The 23676-nt window shown below is 40.5% G+C and overlaps 1 protein-coding gene across 7 annotated transcripts in view; it reads left to right on the top strand.

Moving 5' to 3' along the window:
• Nucleotides 1-23676, top strand: part of ATP6V0A1 (ATPase H+ transporting V0 subunit a1) — a 290761-nt gene that overhangs the window by 174007 nt on the left and 93078 nt on the right. For 5 of the 7 annotated variants that reach the window (XM_078645386.1, XM_078645383.1, XM_078645384.1 and 2 more), the window contains 3 exons: nt 624-731; nt 16849-16956; nt 20590-20607. In XM_078645386.1, the coding sequence (XP_078501512.1) occupies nt 624-731; nt 16849-16956; nt 20590-20607 (234 nt within the window). The remainder of the gene's footprint in view (nt 1-623; nt 732-16848; nt 16957-20589; nt 20608-23676) is intronic. The other 2 variants (XM_078645385.1, XM_078645387.1) reach the window with 1 other exon arrangement.

The following is a 23676-nucleotide window of genomic DNA, read 5'->3' as shown; positions in this document are numbered from 1 at the left end:
ACCTTACATTCTATGAGCAAAAAAGGTAGCTTCGAATACATAAACTGGTCTAAATTTCTGAATTCTGTAGAGGCAGCCACGTCGACCACAGTATGCTAAATTCTGTATGCACACTTGAGAGCAGATGGCCATTCAGTTCTTTATTATCACTAGTTCCATTGCTTGAGTTACAATGCCATCTTCTGCCAGTGTTCTGGCTGAGATGGTATGGATTGCAAACAATGATGGATTGGGGTGCAGCTCCAAATAATTGCCAGTGGCTGAGAATAATTCAAGCATGCCATTCATCACTTCTGTGCATACTTCAGTGTTCTATGTGTGGCAGTGTATGGAATGGAAGGGAGACAAATAATGTTACAGTGCAAAAATTGTTATTTGCTCGTAGTTATTTTAGTTTTAGGAATAGGCCCTTTTAAATCTTTAGATCTACTTCAAGGAAAACTGTTAAGTAGAAAGTCACAGTTTTCAGGCATACAACAAAACTGCATGAACTTTGTGGCTATGACTACCAAAGTTTCATAGGTAGTAAATGTATAACTGTAGCTTTATTGACTCTGCAATAAAAGCACCCTCCCTTTTTTGGGGTAATTACATCTCTTTCTTCTGACTTTCTTGCCCAACAGATTGGCCTTCAATGCTTCCTGGTCATCTGTGCCTTTATTTGTGTTCCATGGATGCTCATAGTCAAACCGGTGATCCTCCGCCAGCAGTATTTACGGAGAAAGCATTTGGTAAGTGATGCATGAACTTTTATGGTTCTGCTTGCTTATATTGAGCATCTGAAGGTCAGCTTGCTGAGGTCAAATGAAGCGATCGGAGCTTTAAAGGACGAGGTATGAAACTGCTGATGTATCCCACAAATCTGATAGTGGTTTTCTGTGCTGATAGGTTTATTAGATTAATCAACCCCCTGCTCTAAATTCGCACAGTAAATGGTTTGCATACTAAATATCAAAGTCAGAATATCAAGGGTAATATATATTGAAAAAAACATATCGACAGGTAAGCAAGTTGAGATTTTCTATACCTAACTCCACCCATATGTACCTACACGGTACATAAATATTCAAAGTACATAGATGTGGTGTTGGGAATAGTGAATATATACTTCACTGTATTGCTCTTGTCAATATTCAGTAGGCCAATCCAATAAACAGTACAAATGCAACGCATATTCGTAATGTTTTTTTTCCACTAGAGTATGTGATATGTCACCCTCCTTTTAGAGAAAGAAAGTGATTTCCTGTGCAAAAACACACGCCTCTAGCAATAGGGTGACCTTTAGATCGGAAGGGCTTTGGGAGTTATCAGATCAACAGGAGAAAGTCATCTAAATCCCACAAATATTTCTATACAAATAAGTTAAAAATATGGGTGGCTGGCATAGACCTTTAAAATACCAGGTCTTTATAAGCCCAATTTACAGGGACACGGGTGCATTGACTGCTATTAGTTTGTAAGTGGAAACAATTTAATTTTCACTATCGGCCAGTTACTGTTGTGTTTAAAGTGTATTGGGTCTTACATGCCCTTATTTAGATATAGACTCTAAGCATATCAACTATGGCCAGAGTTTACCTGAAAAATGAAAATAAATGTCTTAATGTCTTATCCACTGTTCAGTCCTTTCTGATTTTCTTATCAGCTTCTGTTTTTTGTAGAACTCTGTCTATTAGTTGTGTATGTGTTTAAATGCTTATATGTCTAAATCCCATTCTTTTATGTTAAATGTTTTTGTAAACCTCAATGCTTTCCTGAGACACTTCTTGGTGCTGATAAAGAAAGAAGCTTATGAGCAGTGTAGTGGGCAGGTACATTAAATGAGAGAAACATCATGGATATGACAGCTTTTCTGAAGGGGCAGTGACCTCTCAGTGTTGATTTGTAATATTTACAAAAGGCAGGTATAGGAGAGTCAAAGATTGCATTTGGGATTGTTGTAATGGGATTTTTAAGACATATATGGTGGTGTTTGTGGTTAAAGGCCTTTACATTTGAGCATTTTGCTAATTTTAGCTGCTTCAAAGCTGTTCCATGTTGTGATCTCTGGAACCCTATCGGAATACAGGTGTTAGAGTACTGAATCCTTTAGTGGCATCCTATCTTGATGGCTAGGAAGCTGAGGTATAAGCTGTTACATAGTCCAGTATTTATGCTACCAGGGTGATGATGGACGTGACTCTAAAAAGGAAGAAAAGGTAGGAGTAATCAGTATTTTGCCTGTTATTGCGAAAATTGCAGTGGCTTTTGCACCCAGCCTTCTCATAAATGTCTTCACAGTAGGGAATTGAATAGTAGTTGAGTAATGCCCAAATAATTGCACAGTCGGAATCAAGGAGGAAACCTAAAATGTGTATGTATTATGTATAGGATAATGGTGTAGGATATGTAGGCTAAACATTTATTTATGCTATGCTAGTGGAAATAAATGTGGTGTAATTATAACATGTTAGTTGAAGCAAGTGCACAGTTGAACAAACAGTCGCACATTTATGACTGTAGTGAAAAGGTCAGAATCCGTGTTATTACCAAAGTACATGGTAACTTGAGCCGTCACTGTTTCTGCCTCACATAATTTTTGTCACATACATTTTACAGAGTAAAGTAAAAAATGGTGTGCAATTCATCCCCGCCAGAAAGCCAGACAAAATGTAATAGCCTTCTTTTACAGTCTTTGTATGGCCAAGTGTTTTGTAATAAAGGGCTCTTTGACATATACAGACGCAAGCTAATCCTGCTGCTTGCAACCCAGAGCCAAGGTTTAGTAAGGGACACAATTAGCAGACTTTTTTGATGAGATGCTAGGAACATCATTGAATGAATGAAATTCTACGTTTTTTATTGAATAGTGTGCTGTGACATACAATTTATCAAGTTCAAAAATTAAGGAAGAAGAAAAGCAGGTGGTGATGTCCATCTCTTTACTCTAAAAAATATCGATATTTGTCCAGAATACTCAGGAGACTTTGCATCATAACTGCGTCATCCATAAAGGAGTCAAATTCAGAAGTCTTGATATGTTGGGAGCACACAAAAAAAGTGCTCATTCACGATGCTCAGAATTCTTTTCCAATATGCATTTAAACAAAGAACAGTGTGTATGGTAGAACAAGCAGAATGGGAAAAATCCATTGGAAGATAATAAGTAATAAAAATGATGATCTTTGTTAAGAGTTTATACCTTCACTAAATGATGTGATGTGGCTAGTCATAGAAATGCCCTGGACAAGATAATCGTACAGGAAACTGTCACCATTGTACATAGCTCTGAAGCAAGCTGGTCATTGCATGATAAATCAAGAATACTGTTAACATTTTTTGAAGACATGTGGATGTTCCACAAAGACAGGTAACCCGACAAAGGTGCCAAGGCAGAGCCATGTAGACTGTGGTTTGCTAAGAGGAGGGGGAGGAAGCACATACGACAGGAATACCAATGCTGTAGGCAGGCAAATCAGATTAGGAAGGGACTGGAGTTGAAGAAGTAGGAGAAAACAAAATAATGTATTTTATTTTATTTTATTGGGGTATTTACGAAACGTGAACCTGGCCCTGAAGGTGTCAAGTGCTAGAGTGAAAAGGTCTGGCAGATCTTCTCCAAGGAAAGGACTACTGTTCCAAGTAGATACCACACCTCCCTGCACAGACTAGAATATGTGAAAAGTGGCAAGCGTCTCAATAAGAGGATCACAGTTAGGAAGAAAGGCTAGCTTGCCGACAACGAGCTTGGCGACTCCAGGGTGGCTGATGCTCTGTGGGTGCACAGTAACATGCTGGATGTGGTGCTTGTCCGTGCTAGCTGTCCTTCCTGCTTTTTGGCTCACAGAGGCCTCTGAGGAGTTCCCATTTGCATTCTTCGTACATTTCAAACAGCAGCTCCGCCCCTGCCACAAACCCTCCAGAGTGCTGGGCATATCAGAGTGTTGTTGGAAGAAACAGCAAACAAGCAAGGGAGCATTTCTTGAAGATTAATCTTTCCAAGAATGCTCACTAGAAGAATAAACCTTCCTGTGGATCAGAAATTGAAGACAAGCTGAGAGAATAACACATTTATGAACTTCATATTCAGGTTGCGCTTGAAACATAACTTCTGGAGTTCCAGCTGAAGCCTGATGGTAAGGATCAAGAACATATGTTTTCAATTGAGATGATTGAAAAGCAGAATGAACTTTCCTGTCTTTTTCGGTTCTCCCACCGTGACGCTTGCCATTTTGTGACACCACGACAGCCTCCTCTCGGCTGCTGGTTTCTTGAGCACATAATATAAAGCTTAATTGAAGTGACACGGATTGGGTCGGCTTCTCACTTTGTTGTGGCTTATGATACGAAGCTTTATGTAACTCTACAGGGTGATAATAACTAGGCTTAAAAGAGCCTCGCTCTGATGCTTCCCCGACCCGAGGGCTCCTTTTTATACTTCTAGCACATTCCTTTTATGATAAGGAACCTGTATTTTGGCTGATATTTAATTGCTTTATCATCTACTTGAGACGTGATCCCCTGTATGCATTATCCAATCATCCTGTGTCTCGGTATCGGACCTACCCGTCACTCTTGATTAGCATATCTCCTTACCTCTTCATGACTATGATGAAGTCAGTGTACATACTTGATATTGAATAACCTTGATTTAGATGGGGACCGACTCATAGGCTACGGATCCGGCTATTTACTGGCTTCCTTCTTGATGAGTTTGACTCAGACAAACTTTCAGTGCCCTGAAGAAGTCCTTTATAAGGACGAAACACGTTGGCTGTATTGCTGTGAAAAGTGATGTTTGTGACCTCATTTTAAAGCTATTGAAATTGAAATAAAAAGAAAAATTTGGAAAACCATCAATGTTGGATACAGACTACACAATTGTCGTTTCTGCATTGAAATTGATGTGTGGTGCACCTGTGCTTTTGTTTCAAATTGTTAGGTTCCTATGGGGACTTGCATTGGGATGGTGGGTGCGATCCAGTGTACACACAGACCCCAGCAGGTATAGATGGGTTAGAATAGTTGAGGGATAGCAGTTTAGGTGCTGTTGAGTAGAGGTTTCCACTGTCAGGCTTGTTGGTTTACTGAACTTTTCAAGGGAACTGATCTGTTGAATAATCAAAAAGTTGTGCTCTAAACGTAACTTGCAAGGTATGAACTGAATAAACTAGAAGATCGGCAGACCTTTCTAAGCATACTCATTCATCTTGATCTTTGAATGATGTAAACTTTCAGAAACTAGCTGTCTATGTTTCTGTAATCAGCAGTCTCTGGAACCAAAGAGTCAATTGAAATATTCTCTGATGAAATCCCTGCATACATAAGAAAGGAGAAACTGTGATGGCATTATGGGTAGTAGTGTTATTGGAGGTGTTCGTAATTGATAAATAGAAAACCAAACAATTTTTTGTTTTATCAAGGAAGCATTATAAATATTGCTCCAGGCGTGGATTTATTTGCTCAGGTCACCCATTAGACTGGGGATTTTAACCAGAAGATAATAAGCTTTCAGGTCCCAATGGATTACATAGGGCTCTCCAAAAATTTGAGCAATATTAAGTTGCTCTTTCGGAAATGATGCAACTCATGAAATCAAAACAAATAAGTCAAGAACCCATTACAACATTACTTCAACTGTTGTTAATGTGGTCAAAGAAAACAAATGAACCACCTTCGAAAAGGTGTCAACAGTAACTATTATCAAAGTATATGTATTTGCAGATATAAAATCTGTTATAAAATCTTTCGCATTCATATGCCAGAGCTCAAGAGGTGCTTGTAAACACTGGAAATATGCAAAAGGTTTTAGCGCTCCGACACGTTCGGGTCGAGTTTGCGCTATATAAAGCTCAAAAGAAAAAGAAGAAATAGGATAGCAAGAACATTTGTTTGAGACTCAAGATGTACAGTTGACCACCAAAATGATTGCGATACTAAATCCAAAGTTGTTTTTCTTCTATATGACCTGAAATGGCTGCGTCTTGACACAGCTTTCTAAAATCCAATTATAATTTTTGGAAGAAGCAAAAATAGCTTCTTGATTGAAATATAGCTAATTTCATTGATCTAGGGGAGTTTTTCAAAGAAGAACTTCCAGTTGCTTGGATTTATCTTCTCTTTGGCTATCTTAAACTTTTCTAGAAAAAACTGAACTGAAAAGGAATTACAGGTGCATCCTAAGTATGTGATGATTGAGGATGACGATGGGATAAAATATCCAGTACCATGTTCTTAGAAGCTAAAATATAGGTGATGATAGATCATTCTGGGGGGAAAATGTCCATCTGACTTTGAATGAGATTTCGAAAAGACCTTCAATTTTGAATGTCAGTTTGGATTTAAAATGGTTCTCTAGTTCCCATCAACAGATGCCTCCAGTCAGTACTCCCCATCTTCATGGCTAAATTTTCTCTCTCAAGTACTGAATAGTTATGTTCAGAAGAGTCTGTCTCCACAATAAACCATTTTGCAGTGTGAGTCCATGCGGTGTGAAGCCAAGTACTCCGCTTCATCTTTTTCAAACTCACACTTACCATATTTACAGGACAGATTGTATCTCTGGAGAATTGGAAGATGAGCAACATACATTTATTTGAGACATATGAGAATATTGGATCAATAAAATGCTTTAAAAAGTGACAGGAGCATTGCACAGTCCAAATGCCATTGCATGATATTCAAAATGCTCAACTGGAGTGCTGCCATTTTGTACCCATTCCCTTCCTCTATGCTCAGCAGATGATAAGCTCCTCTTAAATCAAGTTTAGTAAAGCTTGTGCTCCTTGGACTGACTCCAAAATAGCTTTAGTAAGAGGCAAATGATAATCTGATTTAAGCCTCTATAAATGATACCTGGTGGAAGATCTTGGTCTTTCTTGGAAAACAAAAATAAGGCTGCTCAAGCAGGATATGAAAATGGTACAATTAACTCTTTGTGAATGTGTCTGTGAATAAGGCTTTAGAATGTCTTTCTCAGTCAAGAAATAAATGAATGAGTTAGTTACATTCGGCAGCCTTATCTGGTGGAGACGCTAACTAGCCACAGATTCTTTACCTTAGACTATTTCCCAGCCGTCAGACTGGATCGCGAAAATCTTGAGCAGTACCTCTGCACGCCAGTAGGTGGGGCAGAATGACTCATCTGCGTCCTCCATGCCGGATGGGACGTGTGTGGCACCTATATAAGCGTCACACCAGCGGGCTGACATCAGTTTCTTTTCATTACTATTTCCACAATAGAAGCTCTGAGACACATCAGAAGGGTTCAGAACTAAGGACCTACAGGGACTGTTTTAAGGTAGGAAAACCAGTTCACAGAAGTGAGGGGTTTGGGAGGGTTGGTGAAGAATCTTCACCTAGATAGAGTTTCTATCAGATAAGGTATTACCAAAGTTAAGTAACTTGTCCATCTGATAGAGACATCTAGCCACATATTTCTTACCTAGACACCAAAGCAATACCTCTACGGCAGTGAGTCTGCGAACTAGTTCAGACCAAGCATTTCTGATGGCCTGAATGGGCAAAGTACCCATTATGACAGACTTAATTGTCAAGACAGTAGTGTTTGGTGAACATGTGCAAAGATCCCCACATTGCAGCCTGACAGATGTCTAGGATGGTGCACTAGTTGCAGCTTTGGCTCTGGTGGAATGAACCCACGAGCACTGAGGGGGTTGCTTTTTGGCCAGTGTATATCAGATCCTAATGCAGAGTACAATCCATCTGGAGATGGTCTGTTTCTGCACTGCTTTCTCCTTCTTCGCCCCAGTGAACCCAACAAAGAGCTCATCTTCCACCTGGTGTTCTCTAGTGCAATCAATAGTGAATGACTACACTTTTGGGGTCATGCGATGGAGTCTCTTCTCCTTAGAGGGACCATTACATGTTGCAAGGGTGATGCTTTGGCTGACATGGAATGGTGTCACCACCTTAGGCAGAATGGAGGCACGGGTGTAGAGAACCAGTTTGTCTAGTAAGAAGCTGGTGTACGGAGGGTTAACAGAAAGCGCTTGCAGTTTGCTGACCCTTGCTGATGTGATGGGCAACAAGAAGACTATTTTGATCTCTGGAGTCGCAGGGGGCAAGAATGCATGGGTTCTAAAGGTGAACACATTAAGAAAGTTAAAAACAATTTTCTGTTCCCATTGGGCCATAACAAAAGGTTTGGGTGGAAAGAGGCCCTTTAGAAAACGTGTCGCAACAGGTGACTTGAACAAGAAGGGTTGATCCGGCAACCACAGAAAAGGTAAGATGGCTGAAGGATACTCTTTAACTGTGCCCAGAGTAAAGCCTTGCTGTCCGAAATCCAACACAAAGAGTAACACTTCACACAAGAACCAGACAGAGGGTCAATGTGGATGTCAGTGCACCAAGTCACAAACTTGTCCTAACTGTAGCCGTAAACAGTACTTGTGGAGTGACGACTGGCTGACAAGATGACCTCACAGACTTCGGAAGGGAGATCTAAGACTCTCAACTGTCTACACTCAATCTCCATGCATGAAAGCGTAGCGTGCACAGGTTAGGGTGCAGAACCTCCCTGTTGCTGCAACAGAAGATCCTCCCAGAGGGGCAGCCTTATTGGAGGATCAGTGCTTATGCTCAGGAGTTCGGGATACCATACCTTAGCGTGCCCAATTCGGAGCCACAAAGATGAATTGGCCCCAGTCCATCCTGATCTTCTTCAGAACTCGGGGCTGGAGTGGTATCAGCATGAAGGCGTGCAGGAAACCTGAGCTGTACTCAAGATAAAACACGTCTCTGAACGAGAGCTGCCTTCGAAACTGCAACACACAAGTGCTGATATTGCTCGTTGGGAGTGGAGGTGAATAGATCTAACCAATGTTCACCCAGTCAAGGAGTGACAGTGAACTAACTCCAGAAGTAGACACCATTCATAATTTGCGAGGCATTGATGGCTGAGCTTGTGTGCCCTGGCTTTCAGAGACCCCACCAGGTATTGTGCGACCAGAAAAATGTCCTAACATTCCAGCCATGTCTAGAGGTGTAGAGGAGCCTCCTGGGACAGAGTCCAGTACACCCCTTCTCATCCATATGACTGTGGTGTTGTCAGTGAACACCTGAATCAGCCTTCTGTACATGGAAATGAGGGAGGCCTTTAATGCCAATGTCAGGTCCCACTGCAGAACCTGCATATGCCAGCAGGCATGTACCACCAGCAGGAGGCCAGGAGACTCAGCCGGATAGAGGCTGAAACAGCGAGTAGCCTAAACTCGCCAATCCAGATAATAGGTGTGGAACTGCAAAGTGTCCAGAATGGTTCTGATGAATGGGATTGTCTCAGAGGTGTGACCTCGGGATGTTGGTAGAGAACCCAAGTGAATGCAGGATGTCTGCTATAGTCTGGAGGTGGGTGACAACCGCCTGGGCGAACCCACCTTCAGCAGCCACTAGTGGAAGTAGGGGAATACTGGAACCCATGAGCTCCGGAGATGAGATCCATCGCTATCGCTTTTGTGAACACCTGAGGGAGGCTGGTGAGGCAAAAGGGAAGCACAGCAAACTAAAAGGGCTCGTTGCCCACAGTGAACCGCAGGTAACGTCTATGGGCCGGCAGAACGGGTATATGGAAATACGTGTCCTACAATTCCAACATTACCATACAGTCTTGTGGATCCAGGGCAGACAGGACCGGAGTCAACGTGAGCATTTTGAATTTCTCCTTTTTCACGAAATAGTTCAGAGGGCGCAGGTCTAGTGTAGGGCGAGGCCTTTATCGTTTAGCACTAGAAAATCGCGGGAATAGCAATCACACAACCTACTTCTGATGTTGGCACCCTCTCAATGGCTCCTTTGGCCAAAAGATCCTGCTTGTCCTGATACAGCAGGGCAAGGTGGTTCTCCGTCAGGCGATCTGAGGATGGTGGAATGGTTAGTGGGGTTTCCATGAACAGAGGGACATAACCCCTCTGAGCAATTTGGAGCACCCACTTGTCTGAAGTTATGGACTGCCAGCAAGGCCACGTCCGCAGCCATGGAAGGACTTACAAGTCTACTGCCTGTGGTGGCGGGGAGAAAATGGATGCATCTGGTAGTCCCTACCGTGACCACCGAAGTAGCAGAAGGTGGAATAGTGCTAGCTTGGGGGCATGGAGCCATTGAGAGTCCCAAAAACGGGGACGTAGCCCTACTGTCCTTGAAGCGCTTGAGCGCTGAATCTGCCTTGTCACCAAAGAGGCGAGTGTCGTTTAAGGGATTGTCTATAAGGGAAACCAGTTGACCTCATCCAGGCTTGGTGACGAAGTGCCACCTACGAAGCACTACCCAGCGAGTCGATCAGGTCCAGTCCAGTGTATCATGAACTTTGCTGCGTTCCTGCAATCGACAGTAACCATGGTCTGGATGTCTCGGACCTCCTCTGAGACCATGAGCAGCACATGTGCAACTACCTCATACTGTCTGGGTATACTGGCCCAAGAGGCACATGGTGTTAACAGACCTAGGAGCAAGGCTGGCAGAAGAGAACATCCTCTTTCCAAAGGTGTCCAGCCTTCTGGATTCCCTATCCATTGGTGTGGTAAGGAACACTATCACAAAACAAGGGAGGTACCCTACTGTGTAAGATAGGGACAGGGCAGTTCACGAAATACAAGTAGCATCCCAGATAAGATGCATCAATATCCGCCAGATTTATAATCCGGTTTGATGGCAATAACTGTTGCCCTTTAGTAATTAGCACCCAAAAACCCAGAATATTTCTAGGCGTGTCAGCAAAACAACGTATAATTAGTCCACAGAAACTAGAAAAATATTATAAAAAATCTTCATATATTTTTTACAATCATAAAGTTAAAAACATAAGTCCATAAAAACATTTCATTACAATATTTTCAGAAAACAAAAGTCGACGTGGCGTTTCGGTGATTCAGATGATGTTCACCTTCTTCAGGACAGTGTTCTAGTTAAATTTCTAAACCGTGGAAACATCTTATTAATTATACATATTCATATTGCTGACAACACCTTTACAGACATACTAACACATAATCAGAATCAAAGGCATTTGTAGATAGTTACCCCATATCTCCTATCCTAAAATTAAAGAGTTAAAAAATATTGTATACACAAAAGGAAAGTTAAAAACAATTTTTAACCCACATCTACTTTTTTAGAAAGACCTATTTTCAAAGAGACGTTTTTTCTAAAAAAAAAAACAGAGGGTCTACTAAACAATAGTTCATAATTCCATACGGATGTCATTGTGGTACGACTTAAACTAGGTCCCCATCAAAGTTTAGTTTAGAGAGCATACCTCTATTATTCAAACAGCTGACCTTACTAGGGACAGTGAAGTACTGAAAAAAACTCTCCTTTATTTTGGACCACATGCAGGTTTTACCTAATGGGATAATCACAAGATCCCATCCTGTTATTGTGATAATATAATATTGAGGAAAAGCCAAGCCAAAAAAACTCAGCTGTTTTAATAATAGAGGTATGATCTCTAAACTAAACTTTGATGGGGACCTAGTTTAAGACGTACCACAAAGACATCCATATGGAATTATGAACTATTGTTTAGTAGACCCACTGTTTTTTCAGAAAAAATGTCTCCTTGAAAATAGGTCTTTCTAAAAAAAAGTAGATGTGGGTTAAAAATTGTTTTTAACTTTCCAGTTATTGCCATCAAACCGGATTATAAACCTGGCGGATATTGATGCATCTTATCTGGATGCTACTTGTATTTCGTGGTAAGGAACACACCAGCATTCATCTTGGACATTGAGCCTGGACGACCAGGCCCTTCGGAGTGAAATACTCGATGTGGAAACCTTGAGCTGAAAGATCCGGCAGTGGCGGTGGTCGATCCTCCCGTACACAAGAGCAACTGTGCAAGCCTTGGTCAAGGTCCCAATTATGACATAAGTGAGGGCCTCATTAATGGGGAGAAGAGGATCCATTGTGGCTTCCCCGGGTTGAAGCACCTCTGTCAAGACATTGGTCTTGACTGCAACTGAGGGCAATATAAGGTCCAGGACCTCAGCCGTCCTCCACGCCACCATAGCAAATGAAGCCCGTTCTCCGTAAGAAGTGTCTGGTGTGGTGTCCGGACCACTGGGATCAGCCAGTTCCTCATACCAGTTATCCTCACCCAGTTGCTCCTCAGGGGGGGGTCAGAAAAATTGTAACGATCCTCCCATCCACCCCATTCATATTCTTCACGGTGCCATTCAAAGAAGGAAGATACTGTCTCTGATCCGGAGGATCTGATCCAGTCTGCACCAGTCCGGCCAGTCTTGGTCTGGACGACACTGGTCCAGCTCTGTATCAGAGTTTGGGATGAAGATGGGGTTGGCAGCGTTGGGAGCAGTGCCACTGCAACAGACTCCAGCGAAGGTTGTGGATTCACGACCAGAGTCGTTCCTGATCTAGAAACAGATGCAGAGGGTCCAACTGGCACAGAGAATAAAAACGCGGGTGGGAGTACAATTGAGGCACCTTCGGAGGGTCGGCTTGCCTAAATCTGAGATGCATGACCTTATAAAATGACCGCTGCGGCTCACGGAAATTCTGAGATGTGTGATGTGGACCCAAACTCAGGCTCCACGGGTCAAGTGTGAGGATGGAATCTCGACTTGTGGCACTGTTCCCACACCTCGTCCGATGACCTGGATCGGCGTGGTAAACTCAAAGAATGCTTTGACTTCTTGGCCTTCTTTTTCTTGTGGGACTTACCTAATTTAAGATTTTGACCATGATGATGACTGACTGATGGGAGAGACTCCGAGACCGGGGTCCTTCCACGCAACTGGGACCTAAAGCGGTGGTGTGTCGTCCAGTGTCAGCTGACCAGGAGCTTCAAGGCACACTCCCAGACCGCCTTGGGGATCATCACTGGACAGTCTTGGCAGGCCTTGGAGTTGTGGGGCAGTTTAAAGCACCATAAACAAACCAGATTTGGGTCTGTCACAGACTGCCTGTAGCATGCACTCCACAGGGTTTAATACCTACAGATTGTTTGAGACATCCCTAAACACACTGGGAGCTTTTACTTCTTTTATCTTTGTAGCAGTTAGTAAAAGCAATTGATGATTATCAGTATGATTAATAGAAGAGCCAATGTAAAGGAGCCAAAACTCTGTTTTCTTCTCAGATGATGATACGGTCTTACAAGATTCCTGTGAGGCAGTTTAACATAGGTCTGAATCCTATGCCTAGCTACACCACAACAGAGAAACAACCTAGCCTTACAATGGTGCTTCTTTTCATTTTCAGACCCCGGACCATTCACAGTTCCTTTTTACATAGTTTCCAAATAAACTTCTGAACGATCAAAGCAGGACACTCTACAAAAATTGCAATGGCTTCTTCTGGGCTTCCTTCCTTTCTTTTGTCATTCTTGTAATCTGTGTTTACAGTGGCAGATTAATAAATTGAGGAAAGGAAGAAGAATTTTGCAAGTGAATTAATCTGTCCTTGGCTGCTTCTGTCAAACTCCTTGAAACAGAGTAATCTTTCCACTCTGCTAATTTCAGCAGCAAATTGACGAAAACATGTCACCGAAATCAGTATATCCATTGCACGTTTTTGATCACACAGTGACCCCTCAGCTGACTACTCTAAATAAGAAATGTAAATGCTTTCTCTTTTTTTAAACAATTTATTTATAATATTTCTTTAGTATCACAGGTACAATCTCTGCAAATGTATTCACTTTGTTGTGTTACAAAGCATACAAAAAGCTAGGCGGAACTGATATCTGAATGCATCATTAAAACACAGGCTGTCCAAGAGCCAGATTAATCACCAGAGTGTCTACATTTGCTTGCTGTTCCTCCACCTATGGTGACTTGTATGAGGAAAATGTAATTTCACATATTCAAGATTTCTTCAGCATGTCAGACATAGTCAATATCCCAGCTTCATATAAACCATAAACGTCTGCCGTACCTTTTCGGATTTACAGGCCGATCATGCAATATAGCTCACAGTTTCTCCATACCAAAAGTGTTTCCCATCTCACCCCACCATAAATGCATTAGAGTAACACATTGTTAATTCCAGACTTGGGTCAAGGAGAGCATTGGGATATCAATTTACCAAGTGGGTTTTTTGGTGGATAATTACTATCCTACTTTAGGGAGGGGAACAATGTAGATCCCTTCGTCCTTGTGAGCTGTTGCCAATACTCCAAGAGGATCATTAAGACCTGCAAAATTGTACCCAACTTTCAAACGTTTTCTTAAAAGCTATCAAGAAGAAATCGTAAAACAGTAGCCTATTATCCGAATTGGTTACCAAAGATATTTTCCAAGCTTGCGCTTCACAATTAAGGGAACTAACCAGGTAAGGACACCCTAATGTGCTGCCATCTACAGTTTATTTCTGCCTTCAGAATAACCTTTTCGTGATTGACAAAAACTGCTAAGGTAAAATAAGGATTTTGGCCAAGGGGTTGGCTTCCACCTGTGAATAGCTCTTTACATGATGGTGAGAGCAAACAATGCCCTAGACAACAGACTTGGCAAGGTGGTATCCTGGGCAAAATATATAGACGGTCTACTTGGAACAGAACAAGAAGAGGCACAGATATTCATAAAGAAGTTCAAAGAAAACGAAGTCAAAGAAAACAGAATAAAGAGTACAATGTTTTAAAAAAGTAAAACTACAAATATTGCACTGCATTTAGCCAGCATAGTCGGCATCAACTAGAATATCCTTTCCATGTTAATAGAGCCTCATGGAATGACTCCAAAGAACAAAACTATCAGCAGCTTTCTCTAGAGATAAAAGAGATTCCAGGCATGAAGCTACCCTATATGGGTTATCGAGGATGCAAAAAGAAAAGTGGTCCTAATGCTGAGGGAAAGGTTGGTAACCATGTGGGAACAGAGAAATTGAACGAAAACAAATCACGCAAACAGTGGACAAAGATGTAATACATTTAAATTAATTTTCTTAGAACTGATTACAAAATATACAAAAACATGAGATCATGAACTCCAACTGCAGTAAACCGAGACCGACTTCAATGTGGAGCTCAACACTGATGCGAAAGGGGCATGCCTAGGACTGAGGACTTTATTCCTTTTGGCTGAAGTGACTGTGTGCAAGCTGATCATCCTGTAAATGAAGTTTTCAGCCACAATAGAGCATGCCATGTTTGACAGTATTCAAAAATATAAACAAACAGTTTGTCATCACAATGAACAGTCTGCAATGAAGCGTCTGCAAGCCCTAAGGGATTTAAAAGAAAAAAATACTTTAAAAAAAAAGTAATGAAGGAAACAGTATTTCTACTCAACATCTCCCATCACTTTCTCGTAAAGAAGATACGGATATGTTGCCATGATCAGTTTTGTATGTGCACAATCCTATCATGGTGAAATAATTAATTCTGAAAGCAATCCATAAAATCAACAGGTTGAAATGTGGAGGTACAGGAAACAAATTGTATAAGCCATATTCAAAGAACATAACCTGTAATCCTAGAGGAAGTTTTGCGGCTCCAGAATGGGAGAAAGCAATATGTTGGCACTTGTGGCTTGGTTATTATGAAAGGATGAAGTAACCCAGTGGTCATAAATGGGAAATATTTGAGTGATCTATAGCTAAAAGTGTTTAAATAAAACACGACAAATGGTTTCAGGCGCCCACGTGAGCAGATATATTCTTTAGCAGAAACAAGAGATTTGACAAGTAGATATGAAATGTCAACAGTAAATTTGAGTTCTATAATATCATGGTTGCTTTGATAAACTGTGAGTTTATATGACTCTTGGTTTAGGAGGTCTAGAAGCTGCACATAGAATCCCTTCAGGATGGCAGGCAACTATGTTAATGACTTCCTGTGAGATATATGTTAATACCAGGCTCTACGTGTAGGATTTTGCCAGAGGCCAGGCACCTCTTTTTGAGCTCAATGGCCAAGGCCAAGGAATGTCCCATACAAACGACTGGTGAAGAAGCTTTGAGTAAAAATGGTTGTCTTTATCCACAGTCTGCACCCAGAACCCATTGACCATGACTAAAGTAGGTTCAGACCTCTGCTTCCTCCACATTGAATCCATGCATGACTAGGCTAAAGGCCACACACTCCATCCACCCTGAACCGCCACTGCAGAGTCCCTGGCCTCAGCTTCCTTTCCCCTTCAGCAAAGAGCCTGGCCAAATTGTGATTACTATGTCCAGGCATTCTGGGAACTGGTCAGAGGCCTGGTCCACTAGGCAGCGAGTTGTAGTGTCCTTTTGCACATTCATGATGTAGAAGAATGCAATAATTTCTATGGGACTTATTCCGCCCCTCGCTGACAACTTTGCCCACCTTCAGACAGATCTTCATAAAACACAGTACTATGACACTAAGTTGAACTCTCCAATTGACTGCCAAATGTTGTGCAGAGTCACCAAATAGTTCAAAATTATTACCAGGTCACAATAGGCATTTTCAATTGAAAATGCAACTTGTCAGTGACTAGAGTTGTTGTCACTCAGTCTTTAAGCTATATAGACAGCTAATTGAACAAAGTGGATTGATATTGTTTAAATTATTGAAATTATTTCTCCTGCTAGGCGAATAAAGCACTTATTGCCTGGTGGGCAGGTAATCAGAGTCAGATGTTGTAGACTTCTCTTTAGTTGAAATCCATATTTAACAGGAAATAGTGAGATTCCAGGAAATCATTGAAAATAATTTACATTGTTCCTGTAAATTATGGTTTTCAAACCATTGCTGTTTGTGCATTACCAGTTGCCAAATATGTAAAATCTGTATATAGACTTTTTTTTATTGAAGTCAGCCTTCAGCCTTAATATTCTGATCATCTCAGCTACTGGGAACACATTTACCTAATACAATGTATGTAAAAAAAACTTGCATTGAGCTTTTTCTCTTTACCTGCACAGGGCACCCACAACTTTGGTGGGATTAGAGTAGGCAACGGCCCAACCGAAGAGGATGCCGAAATTATTCAGCACGACCAGCTCTCGATTCATTCTGACGACGTGGAGGACGTGAGTTTCCAATGCCTTTTACTACGCAAAGCAGGAGCCTGTGGTGTCATCCAGTTGGCTCTGCATCGAAATTTACAAAAAAAGACCAAACAGATCTTTTTATATCCACTAATCTCAGTTGAGAATAGAAATAGGCCTATAAACAGTACATTACTGTGGTGTGGCATATTAGATTAATTTCACTCGTGCTATATTGTCCATTTGCCTATGTTTACTGTAATAAGTTGTTCAGACATTTCACAATTAATGTGTAAACAAATTAAGAACATGGTCATAGCACTAAAATATCCAAACTACTCCCTGGTACATAGAGTTGTTTGTGGCTGCCATTGTTCTTTGGCTTACAGTCAAAATATGTTGAGTTGAGGTAACCTTTGAAAAATATCTGGAATGTCCCCATTTTATCGCTACTGGAAATGTTTTTAAATCTAAATCTATGTCTTACTTCTTTCTTTTGTGTGTGTTCCTAACCAGCACAAAAATAACTTTTAAGACTTAAGATAGTTTTCCTTTCTAAATATGTATATTTTCTGTTTAACTTAATCTTGTAAGGGACATTAATGTACATCTCACACTATTCTCTATCCAGCCAATAAATTCCTAGTGGAAAAGTGAGACTCGCTGCTGTGCAGAATTATGAAATTGCTAGCATATCCCATTATTTGAATTATTACCACAAAGGCAAAGCAGGATGTTGTTAGCAAGGTGGACTTACTGCCCAGTAAAGGAAAGGATCTTTGTTCCCCTCTTGTGTTTTTAAACATTGAAAACCTTTACCTTTGCAGCTTGAATGTGATATGCCTTGGATGATGGACAGTCTGTAGATATTTAACTGAAGTTTCTTCTCATAAGTCTGTCTTCAAGCAACCACTAAGTCACTCACTGTTTCACCAAAGGTTTATTTTGGTAGAGCGCTTGTGAGTTGGAAAGAGCTATATAAAGTCTGTAAGTCTGATCAAATGTTTAGGTTCTATGCACAAATGCCTAGTAGGCAAAACTTAATTGCATAGCTGTAGCTGTCTTACACACAGAGGGAATTCAGTACAGGCAGACTTAAGATTGAATTAGCAAGTGGATATAAGTTTCATACATATGTAATCCAATCATTTCTAAACTGTGAAGCAGTATAAAGACATGTTTCCAGGTGAAGGACTAAATTGTTAATATCAGTTGTAATCACGTTACAAAGTGGACCACTTTTAGACGGCAGTAGTTTGGTAGCATATTTGTAGTTATGTTTATAAATTTCTAAATGTTTTAGAACTTTATTTGAACATAGGTTCTGGAAATGCAGTCATTTATTGAATTGTATGTTTGTTTGCTAGGTTGGCATTTGGCATAATCATAGGTCTTAGCTTGGTTCTAGCGCAATCATTTCCTAGCGTTCTTTATAGTAGTAGATTAGTAGTATGCACTCCTGTGTGAAATATAAAAAAGTGTTTTTATGATGAGCTTATAAGAAAATCAGAACAGATTCATATGGTACAATTATAAATAGTTTTCATTATGTTTTTGTAGATACATACATTTCTATATATAGTTACTCTAAAAATTCATTCTAGTTCATCAACCTATTTGATTTTTATTGATATATTTGCTATTTTCTTCCACCTTTGTTTAGATCTTTTTCTTCCAGTATATAGATTTATACTGAACATTCTCCAAAGTAACGCCTTTCCAAAGTGTCAGTCTTGTCATCCAAAGTAAATATTTAGACAAAAAAGATACAAAGTAAAACACATGCTTCAACATCAACCTTAATATTATCTTGCTCAAGAGCTAAAAAATAATTCCATTGAAATGACTATAAACACTATGGTCCAGCTCTCTATGGTTATAGAACTTTAATTTATACGCATGATAATATGACATTTTATGTATATTTCAAAATGTAATTGGAGCTATGACATAAAGTCATAACATATAAGTATTTGTAAATTCTTGGGTATTTTCCTATTATTATTATTATTTTCGGATTTTATATAGCGCAAACTTGACCCGAACCGGGTATCAGAGCGCTTTACATAGCACCAATTGCGTTACATGAAGACACGTTCATTTTTTATTTATTTTTTTGGGTTAGGTAATATAAATATATAATTATATTATTTTCTTCCTTGAAATAGTAATTACAGCATTCTTGTTTCCTTGCATTGCATAACATGTTACTTTACTACATATAACATTACTGTGGCTAAACCTATAATTTGGTTGACAATCTTAATGTTTTGGAGACTTTTTTTTACTCTGACTAGTGTTCTGGATTTGAACATTGGTGAAAGGAAATAGCAAATTGTCTTGACTTTAGTTGAAAAAATACACACTGTTTAATAAGACATTTATAAAGGGCAGTAAAACCTTCTATCTGTATATTGATTATAGTGGCAAAACACTATATACATGTCCTCACAGATACATAAGTAGACTGTATAACTGTGGTCTTTCTAGACAAAAAAACCAATTAAGTGCCTTTATTTAAATACATCGCATGATGTCTACTATGTCTACGTGTACATTTTCTACTCTCCATTCAGATTTGCACCACTACTTGCAAAAAGGATCTTCCCTTGTCCAAACTCTGTCACTGGTTCCTTTGTATCTCCCCTTTGTGTGTAACTTTGTTGGGTATTCTTTGTATAGTTTCTTTAAATTCCACTGAGTGAGAATAACTGGTCCCTTGAAACCTCCTACAAAAGGAGCTTTTTACTCAGGACTGCTATAATAAAAGTCAAATAAAGGGACAACCTCTGCAGAACGTACAGATATTGCTAAACATTGCACATTGAATGCTTTATTGCCTCATTTTACTGTGGGAGGACAATGTAAGCTTACAAAGAAAGAAAAATGATTTATGTCTTTGGGGATGCTGCCTTTAGACCTACTTTGTGTATTCTGCCCATTGGGGAAATGTCTCTTTTCCGGTTAGTCCTGCTTAGTCTAGACAGCCAGAAATGCGAAATATGTCCCTATATAAATGGGTTTATGCGTAACTCACAGACTGAGTTGAACTTTAGTTTGAGCATTTCTGAAATATATTTGTTAGTGTCTCAGAAAGGAATTGACGGTTTTTTCAAACTACCTGGTATTAAAGAGAGCACAAATAAACAATAGTCAGTGATCCAAATTATGCACTGTGATCAGCTCAAGCATGACCAAGCATAAGCTTGCAATTCTTGAGTACTTTGAAGGTTTGCACTGACTAAAAATAATGAAGTTCAATGTATGTTTGTATGTATGTGAGTTATATGACCCAAAGGTAGATAAAAAGCAAAGGAGTGCTGGGGGACTGTTTCTGCATTGTTCTTTGGGAGGTAACTTCTTCTGTTCCTTAAAAGTAGACTTTCGCTTATTGATTATCTTTTTCTCCAAGCCCTTAAGCTATTCGCTAATTAGGTGCTGAAAGCAGTGGAGGACAAAAATATGCCTGGGTGGTCATTCTTCTAGTTTTACCACTTTACCATGTGTCTGATTGTAATCCATTTTTTATGAAATTAATAAAAATGGCTGCCATGTGATTCACTGGCAGTGAATGCACCCAGGGAACCCTGGGAGTCCTTAAACACAATTATATGTTTGTGACTAATAACCATGTGTTTTTGACACTGCATTTAAATATTGATTTATGTTTTCAAGCTTGCCGAGGATGAAGTGGTAAGACTAAAGCCAGCTTTGCATGCATTCATCTCTTGAGCTTCTTTTGCCATCACTCATTACGTTCATTCGTTTGTCCCTTCGCAGACATACGTTCCTTGTGGACCATTTTGATTTGCTTTGCTAGAGATCTCTCCAATTGCAGGTCACATCACGCAAGATCTGAATGGCAACATATAGTTTCAGGTGGCGCCGGCACATTTCACTGCCTGCCTGCCATTGGGGGCTTTATGGTTGCAAAGCACCCTGACTTTATTCCATGGAAACAATTACTGGTTGATGGTTGTTAAACTGGGCCTTCCAGTGCTCTCCTGCTCCCCCAGAGATGGCCTGATTTGTTGTGATATTGGAAGATGGTGCATTTCAAACGATGGGACAGCGGCAATGTTAGTAACATATGCTAGCGTGACTTACGAGTGCCTCCCCAGTCCTAACAGCCGCGGTAGTGACCAGTCTCTCAAGTTCTTTGCATGTCAGTTCACTCCTATTGGCTCTACCAGCATAACTATATTTGTCCTCTCACTGTAATTATTTAACATAATTACTGCAGAACTCCATAATATTGTGTGAATGCGTAGATGTGTCTGTGACAGCATGGTGTAGGGAGATTGATTATTAGCATGTCTATATATGATCAATTAAGTTCTGCTTTGTCTTAGTGGCAGAAGGTGATAAGACAACTAATTTAGAAGTGCGACATGTGAAACCTGATTTATCTTGTGATACAATCTCAAGTTTAGAGAGAGCAACAATTGCAACTGTTTTTCAACCCTGCAAGACACCACTGAGTAGTACTAATATAAAACCTTAGCGATGGCCCGTCACCTCATAAGGCTGCACATGGAATTGATGCTTATGTATATGCCTGCAGCTGTGGACTTCGCCTCCCCACCTTTAACCCACTGTCCTTCCCCCTCATGCCAGTTTAGGACCATCAGGAGTGGAAGCCCTGAATCACTAAGGGGTAGATGTAGGTAAATTCCATTTTGCGAGTCGTTAATAGCAATTGTTAACAAATTGCTATTAAGGACTCGCAAAATGGAATGTGGGTAGGAATCGCAAAAATATTTGCGATTCCTTAATATTCCTTGATTGGGAATCGCAAATTGAGATTTGCAATCAAGGAATACCATCCCATTTATTCCTTTGGGCCAAGAGGCCCATATGAATTAATAGGATTTGCGCCCGCAGTTTGCGAGTAACCAAGAGGCACTCGCAAATTCCGGGCGCAATTTCAAGGGTGCTAGGGTTCCAAAAGAACACCCTGTTGCACCCCTGAAATGTGCATGTGTGCACATGTGGTGCACATACATGCCCTTGAAGTTGGTGATAATTAGCTATTCCTTAAGGCTAAAGTGCACTTTCTTTTGTGCTACTTACATTGTATTTAAGGAATCACAATTTGCGATTCCCTTAAATGAAATCGCAAAATAAGGAATCACAATTTTTGTGATTCTTTATTTTGCGAGTAGGTTTAATCTTACCTACTTTGCTCAAAGCCAAATTGCGATCGCAAAGGCTGAAATTCTGCGAATGTTGGCGTTGCAGTCGCTATTTGGCTTCCTACTGCTGGCCCTAACTCTTCTGTCACAAGGTGCCGTTTTTTTTAGGGGCTACTGTGCAGGTTTCACCAGTCAGGATGCCTGCACAAGAGGAGGTCACAAAGTGTGCCTGCAGAAGTTCAATTGTGTGTAGTTTTGTATGATGAACATGAATGGGCCGCTTTTGGAATAACCCCTTGTTGACTAGAGCATCGTGTTTGTCTCATAAGCCTAATGCCACTTCCAAGATGAGCACCTTAGAAAGGCTACAGTATAATTGCATAAACAGTTACTGCCATCCTTCTTTTTGGGTTATGTCTGTAGTAAATGTGGTTTATTGAGGTGGAGACTTTAAACTTGTGACTAGAGTTGTGCACACCTCCCAGAGCTTAATGCTATTGTCTATAGATACACTGTTTGAGTGAAACCAAAATCAGCGCTGATTTGGATCTGAAGCTGTCGGTTCAAGATGTTCACTAAAGTATTCAAATACAACTACAACTGGCTGTGCTCACTGCAGCTTTATCGCGGAACAGCTGTGTGAATTCAGAAGGAATTGGATATGAGAGCCAAGGAGTCGCATCTTGAGATCTTGTTCAGGCATGATGTCCATATTTGGTCTGGGACCTGAACATTTTGGAAGGATTTCAAAAAGCTGAATTTAGAAAAGACCTAAGCATGACCTCTTTATTGATGCTAGTAATATATTTAGGTAATTCAGAAAATTCAAAAACAAACGTCTCATAGTGCTTTCTTTTTCAGTGAAAATGTGAATTGGGATTTAATTATTGTAACTGTTTAGATCTATTTATGTTCTTTATTTCATTGTATTTTTATTCACTTACCCTACACAATCACTAGTAACCTCTGGACTGTCTCCTTAGTAAGTGCAGATTCTTGAATCACAGTCAAGAAATGAAGGAAAGCACGCGCATTGCATTTGGAAGAAGCAGCTTCATGCTGGTCACCCCCTTTTAGTCGGTGACTGTAGAGGGAAGTGCAAGAAACACAAAATGATAAAACAAAATAAGTTGATAAAAAGCATTCTATCAACCTGCCAATGGAAAATCTTACCAAACTAAAAACAAAAAGCTATCCATGTTGCCTCCTCTCTTAAATATTGTTGGCTTTTTCAGCTGCTTGGTCTGGGCCTAGCATGCTGCTGAAAGCAAGTGTGGGGGAGGATTCTGATTCCGGAGTGCATGTTGCCTGGATGCTAGACAGTGACTAGTGGAGCAAGTGACTGGGCCATCGAGTGGGCTGAAGCGACCTCCAGAGTCAGAGAGCTCCATGATGATGATGCCGAAATCCAGTGGTACTGAAGTGGAGTTGGGATGGTGAGTGCGAGGCAGCCTCTGGTGGATTCACTGTCTGGCACAGTAGTAGGAGAGGTGATGGTAGAGAAGTGTTGGACCTGACAAAGGACAGAGGCACATGGCCACGATGCTGCCTGCCTTGCACGGGAAGGAACACTTGGTGGCTGGCAGCACATGGTCTTGTGATTGTGCTGATCCTTGTCAAGAGATTT

Source organism: Lissotriton helveticus, chromosome 5_1, assembly GCF_964261635.1.
Source record: "Lissotriton helveticus chromosome 5_1, aLisHel1.1, whole genome shotgun sequence".
NCBI lineage: Eukaryota > Metazoa > Chordata > Amphibia > Caudata > Salamandridae > Lissotriton > Lissotriton helveticus.
The sequence above is the reverse complement of the archived record's forward strand: the minus strand, read 5'-3'. Positions and strand labels throughout refer to the sequence as shown.